This window comes from Dreissena polymorpha, chromosome 1 (assembly GCF_020536995.1).
Source record: "Dreissena polymorpha isolate Duluth1 chromosome 1, UMN_Dpol_1.0, whole genome shotgun sequence".
Taxonomy (NCBI): domain Eukaryota; kingdom Metazoa; phylum Mollusca; class Bivalvia; order Myida; family Dreissenidae; genus Dreissena; species Dreissena polymorpha.
In genome coordinates this window covers 4,573,200-4,589,200 of record NC_068355.1, presented here as the reverse complement: position 1 = coordinate 4,589,200, position 16,001 = coordinate 4,573,200, and the positions used below count along the sequence as shown (strand labels likewise).

At 37.4% G+C, this 16,001-nt stretch overlaps 1 protein-coding gene across 2 annotated transcripts in view; it reads right to left on the bottom strand.

The window, feature by feature from the left end:
• Positions 1-16,001, bottom strand: part of LOC127869058 (glutamate receptor-interacting protein 2-like) — an 81,037-nt gene that overhangs the window by 48,229 nt on the left and 16,807 nt on the right. For both annotated transcript variants that reach the window (XM_052411337.1, XM_052411343.1), the window contains exons 6-8: positions 9,981-10,143; positions 8,736-8,881; positions 2,200-2,347 (exon numbers count right to left, since the gene is read on the bottom strand). In XM_052411337.1, the coding sequence (XP_052267297.1) occupies positions 2,200-2,347; positions 8,736-8,881; positions 9,981-10,143 (457 nt within the window). The remainder of the gene's footprint in view (positions 1-2,199; positions 2,348-8,735; positions 8,882-9,980; positions 10,144-16,001) is intronic.

The following is a 16,001-nucleotide window of genomic DNA, read 5'->3' as shown; positions in this document are numbered from 1 at the left end:
TACTTCCAGTAATTTCAGTATTACTGACAGACAGACAGACAGTGTGAAAACTCTATACCCCCTTTTCTTTAAAAGGGGGCATAAAAAAGCTTTTCTTTATAAAACAAAATCCATTATTATGAAAAATGACATGTACAAACACACACACAAATAATTTTCAATAATATTAAGCTGCAATACATTGTCACGATTTGGCACTTGTGTAATTCTTGTGTAAATTCCATTTATAAGAAAATAAACCTTATTTTTCTATCTGCAATGGATGATTTAGTTCTACCTGTAAATGTGTATGATATAAAAAATAGCATTCAAAACACAAAGGCAACTTTATTATGACAAGTGAACCTTGGAATGGATCTAGTTCTTGCCCACAACACATCATGCATCTCACCATGCTTTATGATGTATTTGACCATAATTCAATGCAGACGTTTTTTATTCTCCTACCAAGAATCCCAACAAATGCTCACGAACATGATACATACATATTCACTGACCCAGGAAAAGTCAATGAGCATTATCAATCATGCTTATAAAATAAAATATTAAATAACCCTGTATTTGCACACTTTATACAATGTTGGGCTGATTGTTAAGTTTGTTAAAGCCATTATCAGTCAATTCCAAAGAGTCACATACATACAAATCCAAGGAGGGGTGAATGTCATTATCAGTAAGTAAAGTGACTCACATGTAAATTGTTTGCATATTTTTTTACAGTTTCATTTTATTCCTTTATAACATCATGTCAATTACACTACCGATCCACTTTAACACAATTTCTGTTATCATAATATAGTGAATCGGCCATGGAATCCTTTTTTGAGGACTTTTAATTTACAGTCCAACCTGCCAATACCACTCAAGAGATGTGGTCGTTGTGGTCTTTGTTCACAGGTTCAATTGAAACTTTGCAAGTAGGCTTTTAATAGGTACCTTATCTATGTATGTGCTCTATTTTTAACAAGTTTGAATACTAATGTATTTATTTATTTATTTTGTCAATGCCTTAATGGTTTTATTGTTTATTTCAACAATCATATACATGTATAAAACAAAAGAAGTGTTTGTCAAAAACACAATGCCTTCACTGCGCCGCTTTGAAGATATATATATGACCTTTGAACTTGAAGGATGACCTCGACCTTGATCTTTCACCACGCAAAATGTGCAGCTCAATGAGATACACATGCATACCAAATATAAAGTTGCTATCTTCAATGTTGCAAAAGTTATGGCAATGTTAAAGTTTTCGGACGAACGGACAGACAGTTTAACTGCTATATGTCACACTACCAGGGGCATAAAAACTCTTGACATGATATATATACATGTGATTATGCAAGAAACAAAGTACAAATATCTCAACTTTATGCTTCAGAATGTTCTGGATTTGGGTTACACCTAGATTACTGGCCAATTTTCTACCAATGTCTACTTTGCCTTATATACTTATCACCATAAAACGTTCTTCCAACATGAAGAACTTAAGCTTGGAAGCCATAATGGTCAACATTAACTGACAATTTACTTTATCTATAAACTATGCAGGTCTTATCAAGGAGAAATGTTAAAAAGAAATGAATATCAAAATGTATGTGTGTAATAGGCATTGTAATTGTACCGAAAGCGTAAATTTTCTCAATGAGTTGATGTAAGCCCAAAACTTTTGTTTTAAATTTCGGCCATTGGTACATTTATCACAAGCCACTAGAAAAAAAGCAACTTCTTACACCTTTGCAAACTGTCAAATGCATAAAAGAAGCAAGCAGCTACCATTATGCTTTGCCTGGTTAAAAACACAACAAACTGCTATGGAGTTCAGTAAAATGTCAATTGCCAAAATCTCCATAGCGACAAATTCGCCTGCACTGGTAAGATGTTTATCAAGTGACTATCACAGCATTATATCGGCCATTGTTTTATTGAAAGTTGTGAAATGGTTGAGTGTTTGGATTGAAATGGTCATTGTTAGTTATATAAATGGACTTTTGGGAATGTAAAATGGCGGTTGCTGGTTGTTGTTTGCAGGTTGATGTTATTTATGGGTAAAATATACATGAAATTATTCCCGAGGAGATCGATGTGGTCGTACGGACAGGAGGTCGCTATTAAAAGGTCGTCTCTGGGTAGGGTTAGACAGAACTTTCTGTTAGGCCATCGTAATTTTTTTTTCGTTCCGTATCCCCCTCAACATACCTGTCTGCAATACTCATGGGTCGTATGGTCTGTATGCACACACACGGCTTGCCTTTGTGTCTGGCCTGGGTAAGGGTAAGGCCAAGCCCCGCCCCTGGGGTCTTGTCAATCTCTATAAGCAGCGGCCCCGTAGCCTTGGTAACTGTGTCTGGAATGACAAAGTCATAAACCCTTTACCGCTTAGATATGCACTTAGATGCATTTGTAGTCCCTAGAAATTAAAGACTTTTCTTACTAGATTCAAGTTTTAAAGGCTCCATGTCCAACCCTACAATACTGAAGAGTAGAAAACAACATAAGACCTGAACAGACTGCGAGTTACATGCAGGCTGTTCTGGGTTAATGCTGTTTACATATGTCCATTTTTACTTTGCTTCTGAGTGGGAAAGGGTTAAGTGTACCATCAGGTAGAAGTATATGTTTTTATCCCATCATCAGACGTGCATTGTCGAAATAAACCACTGTGGAATAAATTTTCCTCTATTTCAGCAGTGCTGAAATATAGCTGTCACGCGCGGCAAAGAATGGTCATATTACTCGGAATCAACTATAAAGTAATCATTTTTAGTAAAATCGAATCAGATTCAACAAAACAAACAATTTGATACCAAAATGTAATATATTTTTAACACATAATGCAACTAAAAAAGCAAATAAACATTATTTACAAATATTAAGTGCGCATACTCGTGACGTCATTATTAACACGTCATACGACACAATTCATGTTGTTTCACGCTTAAGATGCAGTTGTTTAGTGTTTTTTTTTCATTATTTCTTAAAAATCGGGGATGTAGAATTATGATAAACAGAAAAACAGGTAAGTTACTGATCTTTTTGTAATGTATTAGGCTCGACACGATTAAAATAATGAAACAATGTTTGCTTAAAATAACTTTGGGATTTTCCGTCTAGTTCGATTTTCCTAATCTATTTTTAAAGAAATAATTTACGACTAAGAAAATTGATGGGATAAATCGAATACTAGGTCGGTGCCGAATAAAGCAAAGTTTATCTTGCTCAGCACGAAAATCTGAACCACTCGCCAAGGCTCGTGGTTCAGATTTTCTAAGCCTCGCAAAATAAACTTTGCTTTATTTGGCACCGACCTAGTATTCTCTATATCTTTTGATGAAACTAGACTCATCATGTAGTGACTGCATTGGTTAATTTTTAACAGGAAATGCTCAGATTCTCTGCTTTGAACATTTTTCTATTCCCATGTTCAATGTTTGAATTTCATAAAGTTTCATAAACATACAGCTATAAATGTGGCCACTACAGTGTTCACAAGCTATAAATGTGGCCACTACAGTGTTCACAAGCTATAAATGTGGCCACTACAGTGTTCACAAGCTATAAATGTGGCCACTACAGTGTTCACAAGCTATAAATGTGGCCACTACAGTGTTCACAAGCTATAAATGTGGCCACTACAGTGTTCACAAGCTATAAATGTGGCCACTACAGTGTTCACACAGCTATAAATGTGGCCACTACAGTGTTCACACAGCTATAAATGTGGCCACTACAGTGTTCACAAGCTATAAATGTGGCCACTACAGTGTTCACACAGCTATAAATGTGGCCACTACAGTGTTCACACAGCTATAAATGTGGCCACTACAGTGTTCACAAGCTTTTTTTGTCATTTATCCTAGTTATCTTAGCTCTGGAAAGCACACTAGCAAGTTTCAAACTCAGCCAAAATATTTCTCGGACACATTTTCTGACCACAAGTTTCATGACAATTGAGACTTCTAGAGTGATTAAATGGTTTCAAATTAAAGGCATATCAGACCCCCTCCTCATGGTGTCCATGTTGCCCCTCCCCATGGTGTCCATGTTTCCCCTCCCCATGGTGTCCATGTTGCCCCTCCCCATGGTGTCCATTTTGCCCCTCCCCATGGTGTCCATGTTGCCCCTCCCCATGGTGTCCATGTTTCCCCTCCCCATGGTGTCCATGTTGCCCCTCCCCATGGTGTCCATGTTGCCCCTCCCCATGGTGTCCATGTTGCCCCTCCCCATGGTGTCCATGTTGCCCCTACCCATGGTGTCCATGTTGCCCCTCCCCATGGTGTCCAGGCACATCAGAGCCCCTCCCCATTGTGTCCAGGCACATCAGAGCCCCTCCCCATGGTGTCCAGGCACATCAGAGCCCCTCCCCATGGAGTCCAGGCACATCAGAGCCCCTCCCCATGGTGTCCAGGCACATCAGAGCCCCTCCCCATGGTGTCGAGGCACATTAGAGTCCCTCCCCATGGTGTCCAGGCACATCAGAGCCCCTCCCCATGGTGTCCAGGCACATCAGAGCCCCTCCCCATGGTGTCCATTCAGAGCCCCTCCCCATGGTGTCCAGGCACATCAGAGCCCCTCCCCATGGTGTCCAGGCACATCAGAGCTCCTCCCCATGGTTTCCAGGCACATCAGAGCCCCTCCCCATGGTGTCCAGGAACATCAGAGCCCCTCCCCATGGTGTCCAGGCACATCAGAGCCCCTCCCCATGGTGTCCAGGCACAGCAGAGCCCCTCCCCATGGTGTCCAGGCACATTAGAGCCCCTCCCCATGGTGTCCAGGCACATCAGAGCCCCTCCCCATGGTGTCCAGGCACATCAGAGCCCCTCCCCATGGTGTCCAGGCACATCAGAGCCCCTCCCCATGGTGTCCAGGCACATCAGAGCCCCTCCCCATGGTGTCCAGGCACATCAGAGCCCCTCCCCATGGTATTCAGGCACATCAGAGCCCCTCCCCATGGTGTCCATGTTTTTCAGCAGACCTGAACCAGTTTTGAGCTTGCCCAAGATATCAATAAAACAAATGCTCTGAGCAAGTTTTTCATCATTATTTGACAAAACATGTTTCTGATGGATGGACGGACAGTCAAAGTGCTATATGCCACCCTACCAGAGTAATAAATAACAAGAGCTGCGTCTGTGAAACACAATGCCCCCTACTGCATTTTGAAGTCCCAAATCAGCTATTTTAGAGAAAAACAAAGCCCATAACTTTGCCAAAAATAAAAATCAATGGACCAAAACAAAACTCACACTTCATCTATTTGTCATGTAGGAAGACTCAAATACCAAAAATCAGCACAATGTCTGAAAGCTTTGTGTAAGAAACCTCCGGAAAAAGGTTATTATACAGATAATTTCAGTGACACATAACTTCACCAAAATCAATAAACCCGAACAAATTTCACACTTCAAGTCCAAGCCCATAACTTTGCAAAAACAAGAGGGCCAAGATGGCCCTAGTTCGCTCAGCTGAGAGGAGTCGGTTTATTCAATCTTTACCAAACGTCAAACTTGACCTAGATATTGTCCAGACAAACATCCTGGTCAAGTTTCATCATTATTGAGCCAAAACTCTGGCGTACGGAGTGTTTACGAGGTTTTTGCAAGATTTGACCTGGTGACCTATATTTTGACCCCTTATGACCAAACATCAAACTTTGCTTACAAAAATAAATATTATGACCAAGATTCATAAAATCTGAAACAAAATTGTGACCTCTAGTGTTTTCAGGGATTTTGTATAATATAAATAAAAAATTTACAATCTAATTTTGTCATTATAAAATTTTACAATCTAATTTTGTCATTTATTATGCGATTTTGCTCATTATCAAATTGTGGCCATATAGCTTCTCAGCATTTTTGATAAAGAATGCTTGAGAAATGTGAATGCTAGAGTGTTTACCAACCAAATGTGGACAGACAGACGGCGGACAAAGACCAACTCTAAAACATCACCTGAGCGATCAGGTGAGCTAAAAAGTCTGTATTTTTCATCGATCTGAGCCATTTTCCAAATTATCAATAAAACCAATGTATTGACTAGGTGTCACGATGATTTAGCCAAAAATATGACTTCTAGAATGTTCACAAGGTTTCTCTATAGTCATATATGATATAAGGAAAACTGCCCCCCCCCCCCGGCGGCCATGTTTTTTGACTGATCGGGACCATTTTCAAACTCATCTGAGATATAAATAAAACCAATCTTTACACCAAGTTTCATGATGATTGGGCAAAAAAATGTGACTTCTAGAGTGTTCACAAGCTTTTTTACTATATATATACATTAGATTGTAAATTTTTTACATTTGGATACTCTTGGTTCTTGAGATGAAAAGTAAGATTTGGTTAACAGACGTTTTAAATTAGGTGGCTGTCGCTTACATTTTATTATCTTCTGATTTGAAATTATTTTATTCATAACCGGGTCTGTTTGTAAAATGTCAATGTTGTTTTTTAATACGCCAAACAGTTCTTTATTTTTTGGATTTTGTGTTGAAATAAATGGAATTATATTACTCTTGTCTTTTTGTGTTGATTTTGAAAGTAATTCATGTTTAGGGATGGAAAGTGCTTTTTTAATACCTGTATTTATAATAGATTGTGGATATTTTCTTTGAATAAGGGAATGCTTAAGTTCATTTAAACGTTTTAGTTTAAGTTTATCATTTATCATTTAAGCAAAATATTTCCATTTTATAAGCTATTTTCAAACAATATTTCAGCTAGGTTAGCAAAATTAAATTTCATTTAATACTTATTGTATACTTAATACGTTATGACGTCATAATTGATATGACGTTATCTCCATGACATTTTGACGTTGTAATATATTGTATTATGCCCTGATGAGCTATGCGAAACGCGTTGGCTAAATCAATATATATTTAAAATCCCAGACACGTGTTTTTACTTTTATTATATAATATTCACAATATGGATTATTACATTTTACTTATATAACTATATATATATATATATATATATATATATATATATATATATATATATATATATATATATATATATATATATATATATATATATATATATATATATATATATGAAAAATGCGCCCCCCCCCCCCTCCCCCCGGCAGCCATGTTTTTCAACAGACCGGAACCATTTTAAACTCAACTCTCGGAAACTCTAGGAAACAAATGTTCAGACCAAATTTCATGAAAATTGGGCCAAAAATGTGACTTCTAGAGTGTTCACATGTTTTCGTTATATACATATAGAGAAAACTGCCCCACCCACTGGCTGCCATGTTTTTTCACTGATCTGGACCATTGTCTAACTTGTCCGAGATATCAATAAAACCAATGTTTTGATCAAGCTTCATGATGATTGGGCAAAAAAATGTGACTTCTTGACTGTTCACAAGCCTTTTTTTACAATATTAATATTATTAAAACTGCCCCGTCCCCCTGGCAGCCATGTTTTTCAACAGACCAGAACCATTTTCGAACTTAACTCTCGTATCTAGGAAACAAATGTTCTGACCAAATTTCATGAAGATTGGGCCAAAAATGTGACTTCTAGAGTGTTGACATGTTTACACTATATACATATAGCGAAAACTGCCCCCCCCCCCCCCCCCCTTGGTGGCCATGTTTTTTCACCAATCTGGACCATTTTTGAACTCGTCCGAGATATCAATAAAACCAATGTATTGACCAAGTTTCATAATGATTGGGCAAAAATTATGACTTCTAAGAGTGTTTACTAGGTTTCTCTATAGCCAAATTAGGAAAACTGCCCCGCCCACTGGCAGCCATGTTTTTCAATGGACCAGAACCACTTTTTAACTCAACCAACATATCATTAAGACAAACACTTTGACAAAATTACATGAAGAGTGGGCCTGAAATGTGACTTCTACAGTGTTTACAAGGTTTTCTTTTTTTTTGACCTAGTGACCTAGTTTTTGATCCAGCATGACCCAGTTTCGAACTTGATCGAGATATCATAGGAACAAATCTTCTGACCAAGTTTCATGAAGATCTCACAAGAAATGTGGCCTCTAGAGTGTTTGCAACCAAATGTGGACGACAGATGGACGATGGACAGACGTATGACGGACAAAGACCAATCCTAAAAGCTCACCTGAGCAATCAGGTGAACTAAAATTGGACGAGAAAGAATTATACACTTTTTCTGTAGATCATGTAGGTAGACTCACATACCAACAATCAACTCAATTTCTGAAAGTGTTGCATAAAAACCACTAGAAAACAGAATGCCAGACAGACTGACAGTGGCACTGCCATAACCACTCTACTGTGAGCAAAAAACTGTTGAGAACTTTGAGAAAAGGTGGATTTCATAAAGTTCCATGGCCATTATTCTTTTAGTGTTTTGGCTTGATATTATTACAAATAAAGTAAGTTTGTTGAAGATGAGATGAAAACCATTAGCCTTGGAGAACAGAAACAAATAATAAGGCTTAACTAGCGAACCCTTTAACACGGTCATCTTTGATTGGACCCCCATTACACATTAATGAATTCAGTATACAGTTTGAAACAGGCACAAAAACAAACATTCAAACTGGAAACTGGTGAAAAAAGAAGTTTAGAATGACTTTCTTTACACCAAAAACTCCATAATAGCATAAAAGGTTATCCCAGATTAGCCTCTTCTGACTTAACACACTAATCTGCGACCATACTTAAAGCACATGCCAGAGCAGCTTCAGGAGGACAAACTTATTTAGTTTTTTAAGTTTCCTACCAATGACTGAGACATCATACTCGACAGTGAAGGATGTCTCGCCACTACACTGGGCCAGCAGCATGTTCATCTCTGTGAGACTGAGGGTCACGATGCTGAAGTCGTTCACTGCCAGGATCCGGTCACCAGGCTTCAGGGAGCCCTCTCTGGAATGGATCAGGGGGACATATTAGCCTTGCACTGGGTCTGTGCAGTCTGCACAGGCTAATCAGGAAGGACACTTTCCGCCTAGACTGGATATCATTTAAGATGTGATTTCCTTTAAAAGAAAAATTCCATAAAAGCGGAAAATGATTTTCCTGATAAGCCTGTGTGGACTGCACAGGCTAATCTGGGACAACACTTTACTCACATCCAAAGCCCAATTTTCTCAGTAACAAGGTCTCAGTACAAGGTCTCAGTACAAGGTCTCAGTACAAGGTCTCAGTACAAGGTCTCAGTACAAGGTCTCAGTACAAGGTCTCAGTACAAGGTCTCAGTACAAGGTCTCAGTACAAGGTCTCAGTACAAGGTCTCAGTACAAGGTCTCAGTACAAGGTCTCAGTACAAGGCTCATACAACAGTTGGAATTGAAGAGATCAAGTCTTCTCTGTGTCTTCTCTACGAATCTCCTGATCCGCAGAACTTGTCAATCGACCATTGAATTGATTAAATGTGGGTTTAAATCTAGTTGTGTATTATGTCTAATGGTTGTATTATCTAATCCATTAATTCAAATTGCAGCCTAAGGATAAACAGTAAGATCTGTAAAGCTTATGGTAAGACCATAAAAGTCTATTATAATTATTCTAAAATGATGAATTGTTTTAAACAAATGCTTTCTGATATTAATATTAAAACATGACAGTATTTTTAAATCAGAAAAGATTGTATCTATTATGACTTTGGAAAGACCTCATTCAATCAGGTAAAGGTATTACGTATAAACAACTTGGATTCACAAATGAGGCTCAATCTTGCAAAACTGGGCTTAATGCATGTGCGTAAAGTTTCATTTTCACTGCAAACTTTCTCCCTAAACTGAATTGCTGGTTTAGGACATTTTCTTTTGACAATAAATTCACTAAAAGCTGAAAGTGTTGTCCCTGATTAGCCTGTGTGGACTGCACAGGTTTATATTGGACAACACTTTTAGCACAAACATTAAGCCCAATTTTCCCAGAAGGAGACTTATTTGTAAACAGCGATGGTTAAAAAGAACCATAAACATAAAATAAGGACTTCAGCCTTAACAGGCTCACTGACCTGTCAGCTGCGCCGCCCGGGCGTATCTGTGTGACTGTGAGTGGGCGTGACTTGTGTCTCAGCTGACAACTCCCCCCGCGCAGGATGAACCCGTAACTGGGGCTGTCTGTGTCCAGTGTGATGGTATGCTGCTTGCAGCACACGGAGAACGCATCGTCAGGAACTGAAATAGGCATACATAGCGGATAATTCATTTGAGCTGTGCTCTGTGAAAAGGGGGTTTAATCCATGTTTGTAAAGTGTCGTCCCAGATTAGCCTGTGCAGTCCGCACAGGCTAATCAGGGACAACACTTTCCGCCTAAACTTCAATTTTTTTTAAGAGACTTTCTTGAAACAAAATATATCGTAAAAGCGGGAAGTGTTGTCCCTGATTAGCCTGTGCATATTCATGGAGCACGACTCATTTCTATTTTAGTACAGATACTTTATTCAAACAGCGAGACCTTAATGATGGAAACAGGGTTCTGCTTAGGCCACAAAAGTGTAATTTTATCACATTAATTTTTACAAATGTCAAAAGAAACTGGTCCTGGTGCAATTTATGTTGCACACAAAATTAACAAGACAAATCGTCAATAAAACAAAATAAAAATTTTGGGAGGAATAACACATTTACCTAAGTTTACAGAATACAAATCAAATTTCAGAATAAATCTGCTTTCCAAATGGTTGAATCATGTCCCTTCAATCTTAGCCAATCAATAAAATAATTTTCATTTGAGATATTTCTCTGCATTGAAGAGTATATGATTTTATTAAAGATGGTATTGTCTTCCACACGGAAAAGTGCGGATTCGGAATTTACAGTAATCAAGGATATTTCTTTGCAAAAGAATAAAACTTTAAAGTTAATGATGTATGTTGGTTACATGCTGTCTGAGGCCATATTTATAAATTGGTGAAGATTTAGGAAATTCCTAGACATAAAAAACAAAAACAAATTCTACGTAAAAAGAACTGAACAAGAATTTCAGATATTCTCAATTTTATTTTTAGCCCAAAGAGTTTGGTTAGCTTGAGTAAAATTGTTTAGCTGCAACACATTAAATTTAAGTTTATTAGTTTGTGCCCAAAAAGTGTCCCCAAGTTTTATTGAGCTGTGAGACATTTGTCCCACCTCTTCTGATACCTTGGCAGAAAACTATGGTAATATTTTTGCAGATATTTCAATGTTATTAGAAAAGGTTTGAAAATCAAAGATTTCAGAATATAAAGTAATATTTTTGTGTACGTTAATTAGCTGATAAGGTTATTTTTACATTAATTTTTAACTTATGCTAAGACCATACAGCACAAAAGCTTGTGACTAAACACTCTGATTAATTGTGAATTGGCCAAAAAATGATGTTTCTAATAAAATTTACACAAAAAAGGGTCGGTAGGTTGTCAAATTTGTTTTATGACACACAAACTATTGTCTTCTTTCATAAAAATGAGAAATGGAAAATTGTTCAAAATCTGTGTTCATTTCGTAAATGTCCAAGTTTATTTGGTAAATATGATCAAATGAAGCTGAACTGAACAAAAATTCATCCTTGCATTGCAAAAAAGAATCAAGAGTCAGTACCAAAAATTACCATAAATCGGGAAGTGCAGTGGATGTTTTCCACCATTAGAATTGGGGCCTATTGGATTTGAAACAAGAGCTGTCAGAGGACAGCGAGCTCGACTATTCAAGTGCTTGACAGTTTAACGTAAGCCATGATGGGGAAATTGTTCATATTCAATAATTTATTAGACAATCTTTTGTTCATATTCAATAATTTATTAGACAATCTTTCAAAAATAAAAAAAAAGGAAAAAAAAAAATTTTTTTTTTTTTTTTTGGGGGGGGGGGGTAGGGGGGGTTGAGAGGGGGGTATAATGTGGGGTGGGGTCATTTATTAGACAATCTTTCAAGAATAAAAAAAAGGAAAAATAAATATTTATTTTTGTGGGGGGTAGGGGTGGGGTTGAGAGGGGGGTATAATGTGGGGTGGGGTCATTTATTAGATGATCTTTCAAAAATAAAAAAAGGGAAAAAAAAAATTGGGGGGGGGGGAAGTGGGGGGGGGGGGTTCTGGGTTGGGGCGTGGGGTATTGTTTGGGTGGAATCCATTGTGGTATTCAGGTAAGTGTAATTTTGTTAAAGTATTAATAAAATCTGATCATAAATAAAGAAGTTATGGCAATTTAAGCAAAATGTTCAAATATCTAAGTATACAAGGGGCCATAATTCTGTCAAAAATGCTTGATACAGTTGTCTGCTCTTGTTTATAAGTTGGGGTCATGTTGGTAAACAAGTATGCAAAATATGAAAGCAATATGTCAAGGGACATAGGAAATATTTGGGGTAGTACGCAAAACTTTAACATAGATTTATAAATAAGATGCATATTCTAAGTATAGAAGGGGCAATTATTCTGTCAAAGTGCTTGATACAGTAGTCTGCTTTTGTTTAAGGTTACAATATACTAAATCTTTTTGGAGTGCAATGCTATACTCTCTAAAAACATGAACATCATTTATTTGAAGACACGGTTCTCTGTAGGGTCACTTGCCATGACTTTATTTTAGTATATTTCTGTGTGCATGTGGCAGGGAAAACATTGTTGTTTACTAGAAATTCACTCTTTTATCTGAAGATTGGAGACTACATAAGACTTTGACAGATGGCGGGAAACCCTCATGAACTGGATGAAGCAGGTAAATAGATGGCCGTAAAACAGTGACTTTTGATTCGTGGCGAGTTCTTTCTTACATGTCGCGTGACCTATCTTTTTTATTGCTTAAATCAATTCGGCTTGGAATGCTCTTCGAGAAAAGGTATGGTTATGAGGGTCTCTATGCGCAAAAGTTTGACTTTATTTTTCGTTAAAGTTATTGCATTTACATTGAATTTGTGTAGGAAATCTTTTACTATATTGTAACCTAAACTAGCTTTAGGTAAAAAATGTAATATCATCTGCAAGTGCAAAATATGACTGGGAAAGCTGATTTTTGGTCATTTCTTAGCAAAAGAGAAGAAAATTAGTGCATTAAATGCATGAATTCAGATTATTTGACCTGGAATAGTTGTTTTTCAAGTTGACCCCCCACCCTTGTATAGCCAAATAAGGGCTTAATTGCTTTCCGACTTAAATTCAAAGGCATTTTGGTTGACCGTGTAGCGTTATTGTGCTACATGCAGTCAGAATTCAACGCCAAGGACTCCACAATCCAGTAACGCAACAATAGCTTGTGCGTAAAGCATGAACATTCAAACAGAGCCAGGGCTATAGATAACTTTTGAGTATATTGGGTAATTCACCCCCTGTTTTTGACAACAATTGGGTGTTTGTAAATTAAATAGTTTTAGCAAACCTTTTCACCCCCTTATTTTGAGCTTAATTGGGTTTTCACCTCCGGTTTTTTAACTCAATAGGGTTATTTAGGGAATTACATATATAATAAAATAAAAATATACTAAGGTTATTTAGGTTATTACGGTCATTATTTATACAAATGGAATTCAAAAAGGTACCTGTACATAACACCAAACAATTACTGAATTTCTGATCAAAGTTCATTCATTTTTGCATTGAATAAGACCGAGTTCGTGAAAATCGCTGCACAATTGATGAAGTTATGGCTGTTCAAAGCGATGCACCCCGTTTTCGAGTCATTTTGAGTTGAATACCTTGAAAATGAAAGTATAAATCAGACGGGTCTATGAATAATTACAATAATACCCCAAAGATTGATAACCGCTGGAGAGACTTTTCTTCATAGGACGGCATATTAACTATCTGATATATTTTTGTACCGAAAATAACCAGTCTAAAAATACGCCAGTGTTCGTAAGAATTGCGTTTCGTGACGCAAGGTTTGTTACGGGAATTACGTTATTTAATTTGTATTTGCGTTTTTGTACGCTTTATTTTGAATTAAATTACGTTTTTGGTTATTTTAATTGCGAAATAACGCAAATACGCTTGTTATCTATAGCCCTGAACAGAGCCCCATTTTACCTACATGGAATGGCGGACATTTTTACAGTTTTGACAGTGCAACAGATGCTTAACTGAGCCAGCTTTCATATTTAGTACAATCATGCATATAACAAGCTTTATCACCTCATATTATTCATAGAAATACACTTAAAATACATAAATGCATGTTTTTTTCTTCATTTTATATCTATTTCTATTGGGTATTTTGACTTTTTCAGGTAGAAGAATGTCTGCGACTAAGCCGAGGGCCACTTGATAAGGGTTGTTGATGGTAAAACAGGTAATAATACTAATTTATTATCATGTACACAGGCAAATAAGCATATTTATGATGCTTAAGGTGTGAAATACTGTCCTAATCAGTTTTGTGGTCACTCAAACTCTTGCCGTCATGCAATTCCCATGCAGTTTGTATCGATTATTCCGCGTCCTGACACGTAAAGCTCCTGCTCTGTTGGCAGCAGAAGTTGGCACTCAACATGTTTATCCTTGTTCCTGAGCATGTATGCAGCACAGCTGAGTTGATTTGCTACTTGTTACCCTACAATTAGCTTGTGTTTGGTACTGTTTTCTCACAATATGCTTACAGTCATGGTTCCGGCTTGAGAAGATGTCGCGTCCGACTTAAACATAGGATTGTTTTAGCGAGTGTCCCCTTCATCGTTTACATTAGAGGGATCTTTTTGACAAAATTTGGCACTTTCAGCAACCAGTTTTGTTTTTTATTTGGTAAATGCTTCTCTCATTCAGTGATTTAAGGGCAGTATTGACTTTATTCGCTTGTCTTTGCATACAGAGGTGACATGGATCAATGATGTTTGATGTGTTGAGAATTCTGCGGGAAGCTGTGTCCCCAAAAGAAGTACTAGAAACCCCTTTCAGGAAGCCTGCATTGATCTGAGCTGCCTTTCTGCCCCTGTTACTACATGGAACCTCATTTCTAAGCTTAAAATGCTTGCCTACATATATGTATCTTGTTCATTTTAACCTTTCCGTCCATTCTATACCCCCAAAATGAGCATTTTTTCTTTCGCTTGGTTCTGAATCCCCATTTTTTACCCAGATTGCCACCATAAAAATAGTCAAAAGTACTTATTTTGTGCCCAAAATATGAAATTTTGTATTCTCTTGAACCTCTAAATGAGAGCTGGCAATGCATATTGACCATCTGCTGCAGTTTAAAGGCACCCATGACATTATATGCTAGGATAAATCATTGGCCTCTGGCAAATAAATGGGCTCCGAACGACAAGGCGCGTTTCAAGATTTCACACTTTTATTGGTGCTAAACAACAAGTTATTGCAGGGGTTCCGCTGTCGATCGCCATTGGCGCCAAATGGCGCTAATTTTTTTTAAGTGGCTCCAATTTTTTTAAAGTGGCGAATTTCACAAAATCGGTAAAAATCCTATCCGAAAATGTACTGCGAGTCGAAAAGCACGCGACCGAGCATAAGCGGCCAGCGTTTGTCAGTTGTAAATATTGATTTACGACGATGTAAGCGACCTACAGTGTAGATCGCACTGAAATCACGGAAGCGTGAAAGTGTTACAGTCGGTGTTTTTACTGCTATTGTCAAGTTTTATGGGGGTTATTATTGGATTAACGGTTCATTTATGATAAAGAACACTCAATTATGTAACACTTAGAACAAACTGGCACAAAGATCAATGATTATAACAATATATAAGGCGGTGTTACTTTAAATTGAGATGTTTGTCGTTCAGATGTGTATCATTTTTTTCCCTTTCAGTTTATGTGCATCATATTAGCCAAATGACCAAATGTAACTGTTAAACAATTAGATTTAGATGTTTTATTTTTTGAAATGTAACTGTTAAACAATTAAATTGAGAGGCTTTATTTAATGATGTTTGAATTTTTTTCCCTTCCAGATGATGTGCATTTGTGTGATTGTATGTTTAAACAAGAGCACCGCCTTGCGGGTGCAGACCGCTCATCTATTTTCTTTTTAAAGGTGAAGGGACTCTCATTTTCAATCACAAAGGAGGGAGGAGTGGAGTGAAGAGGGGTGTATAGTGTGGGGTTG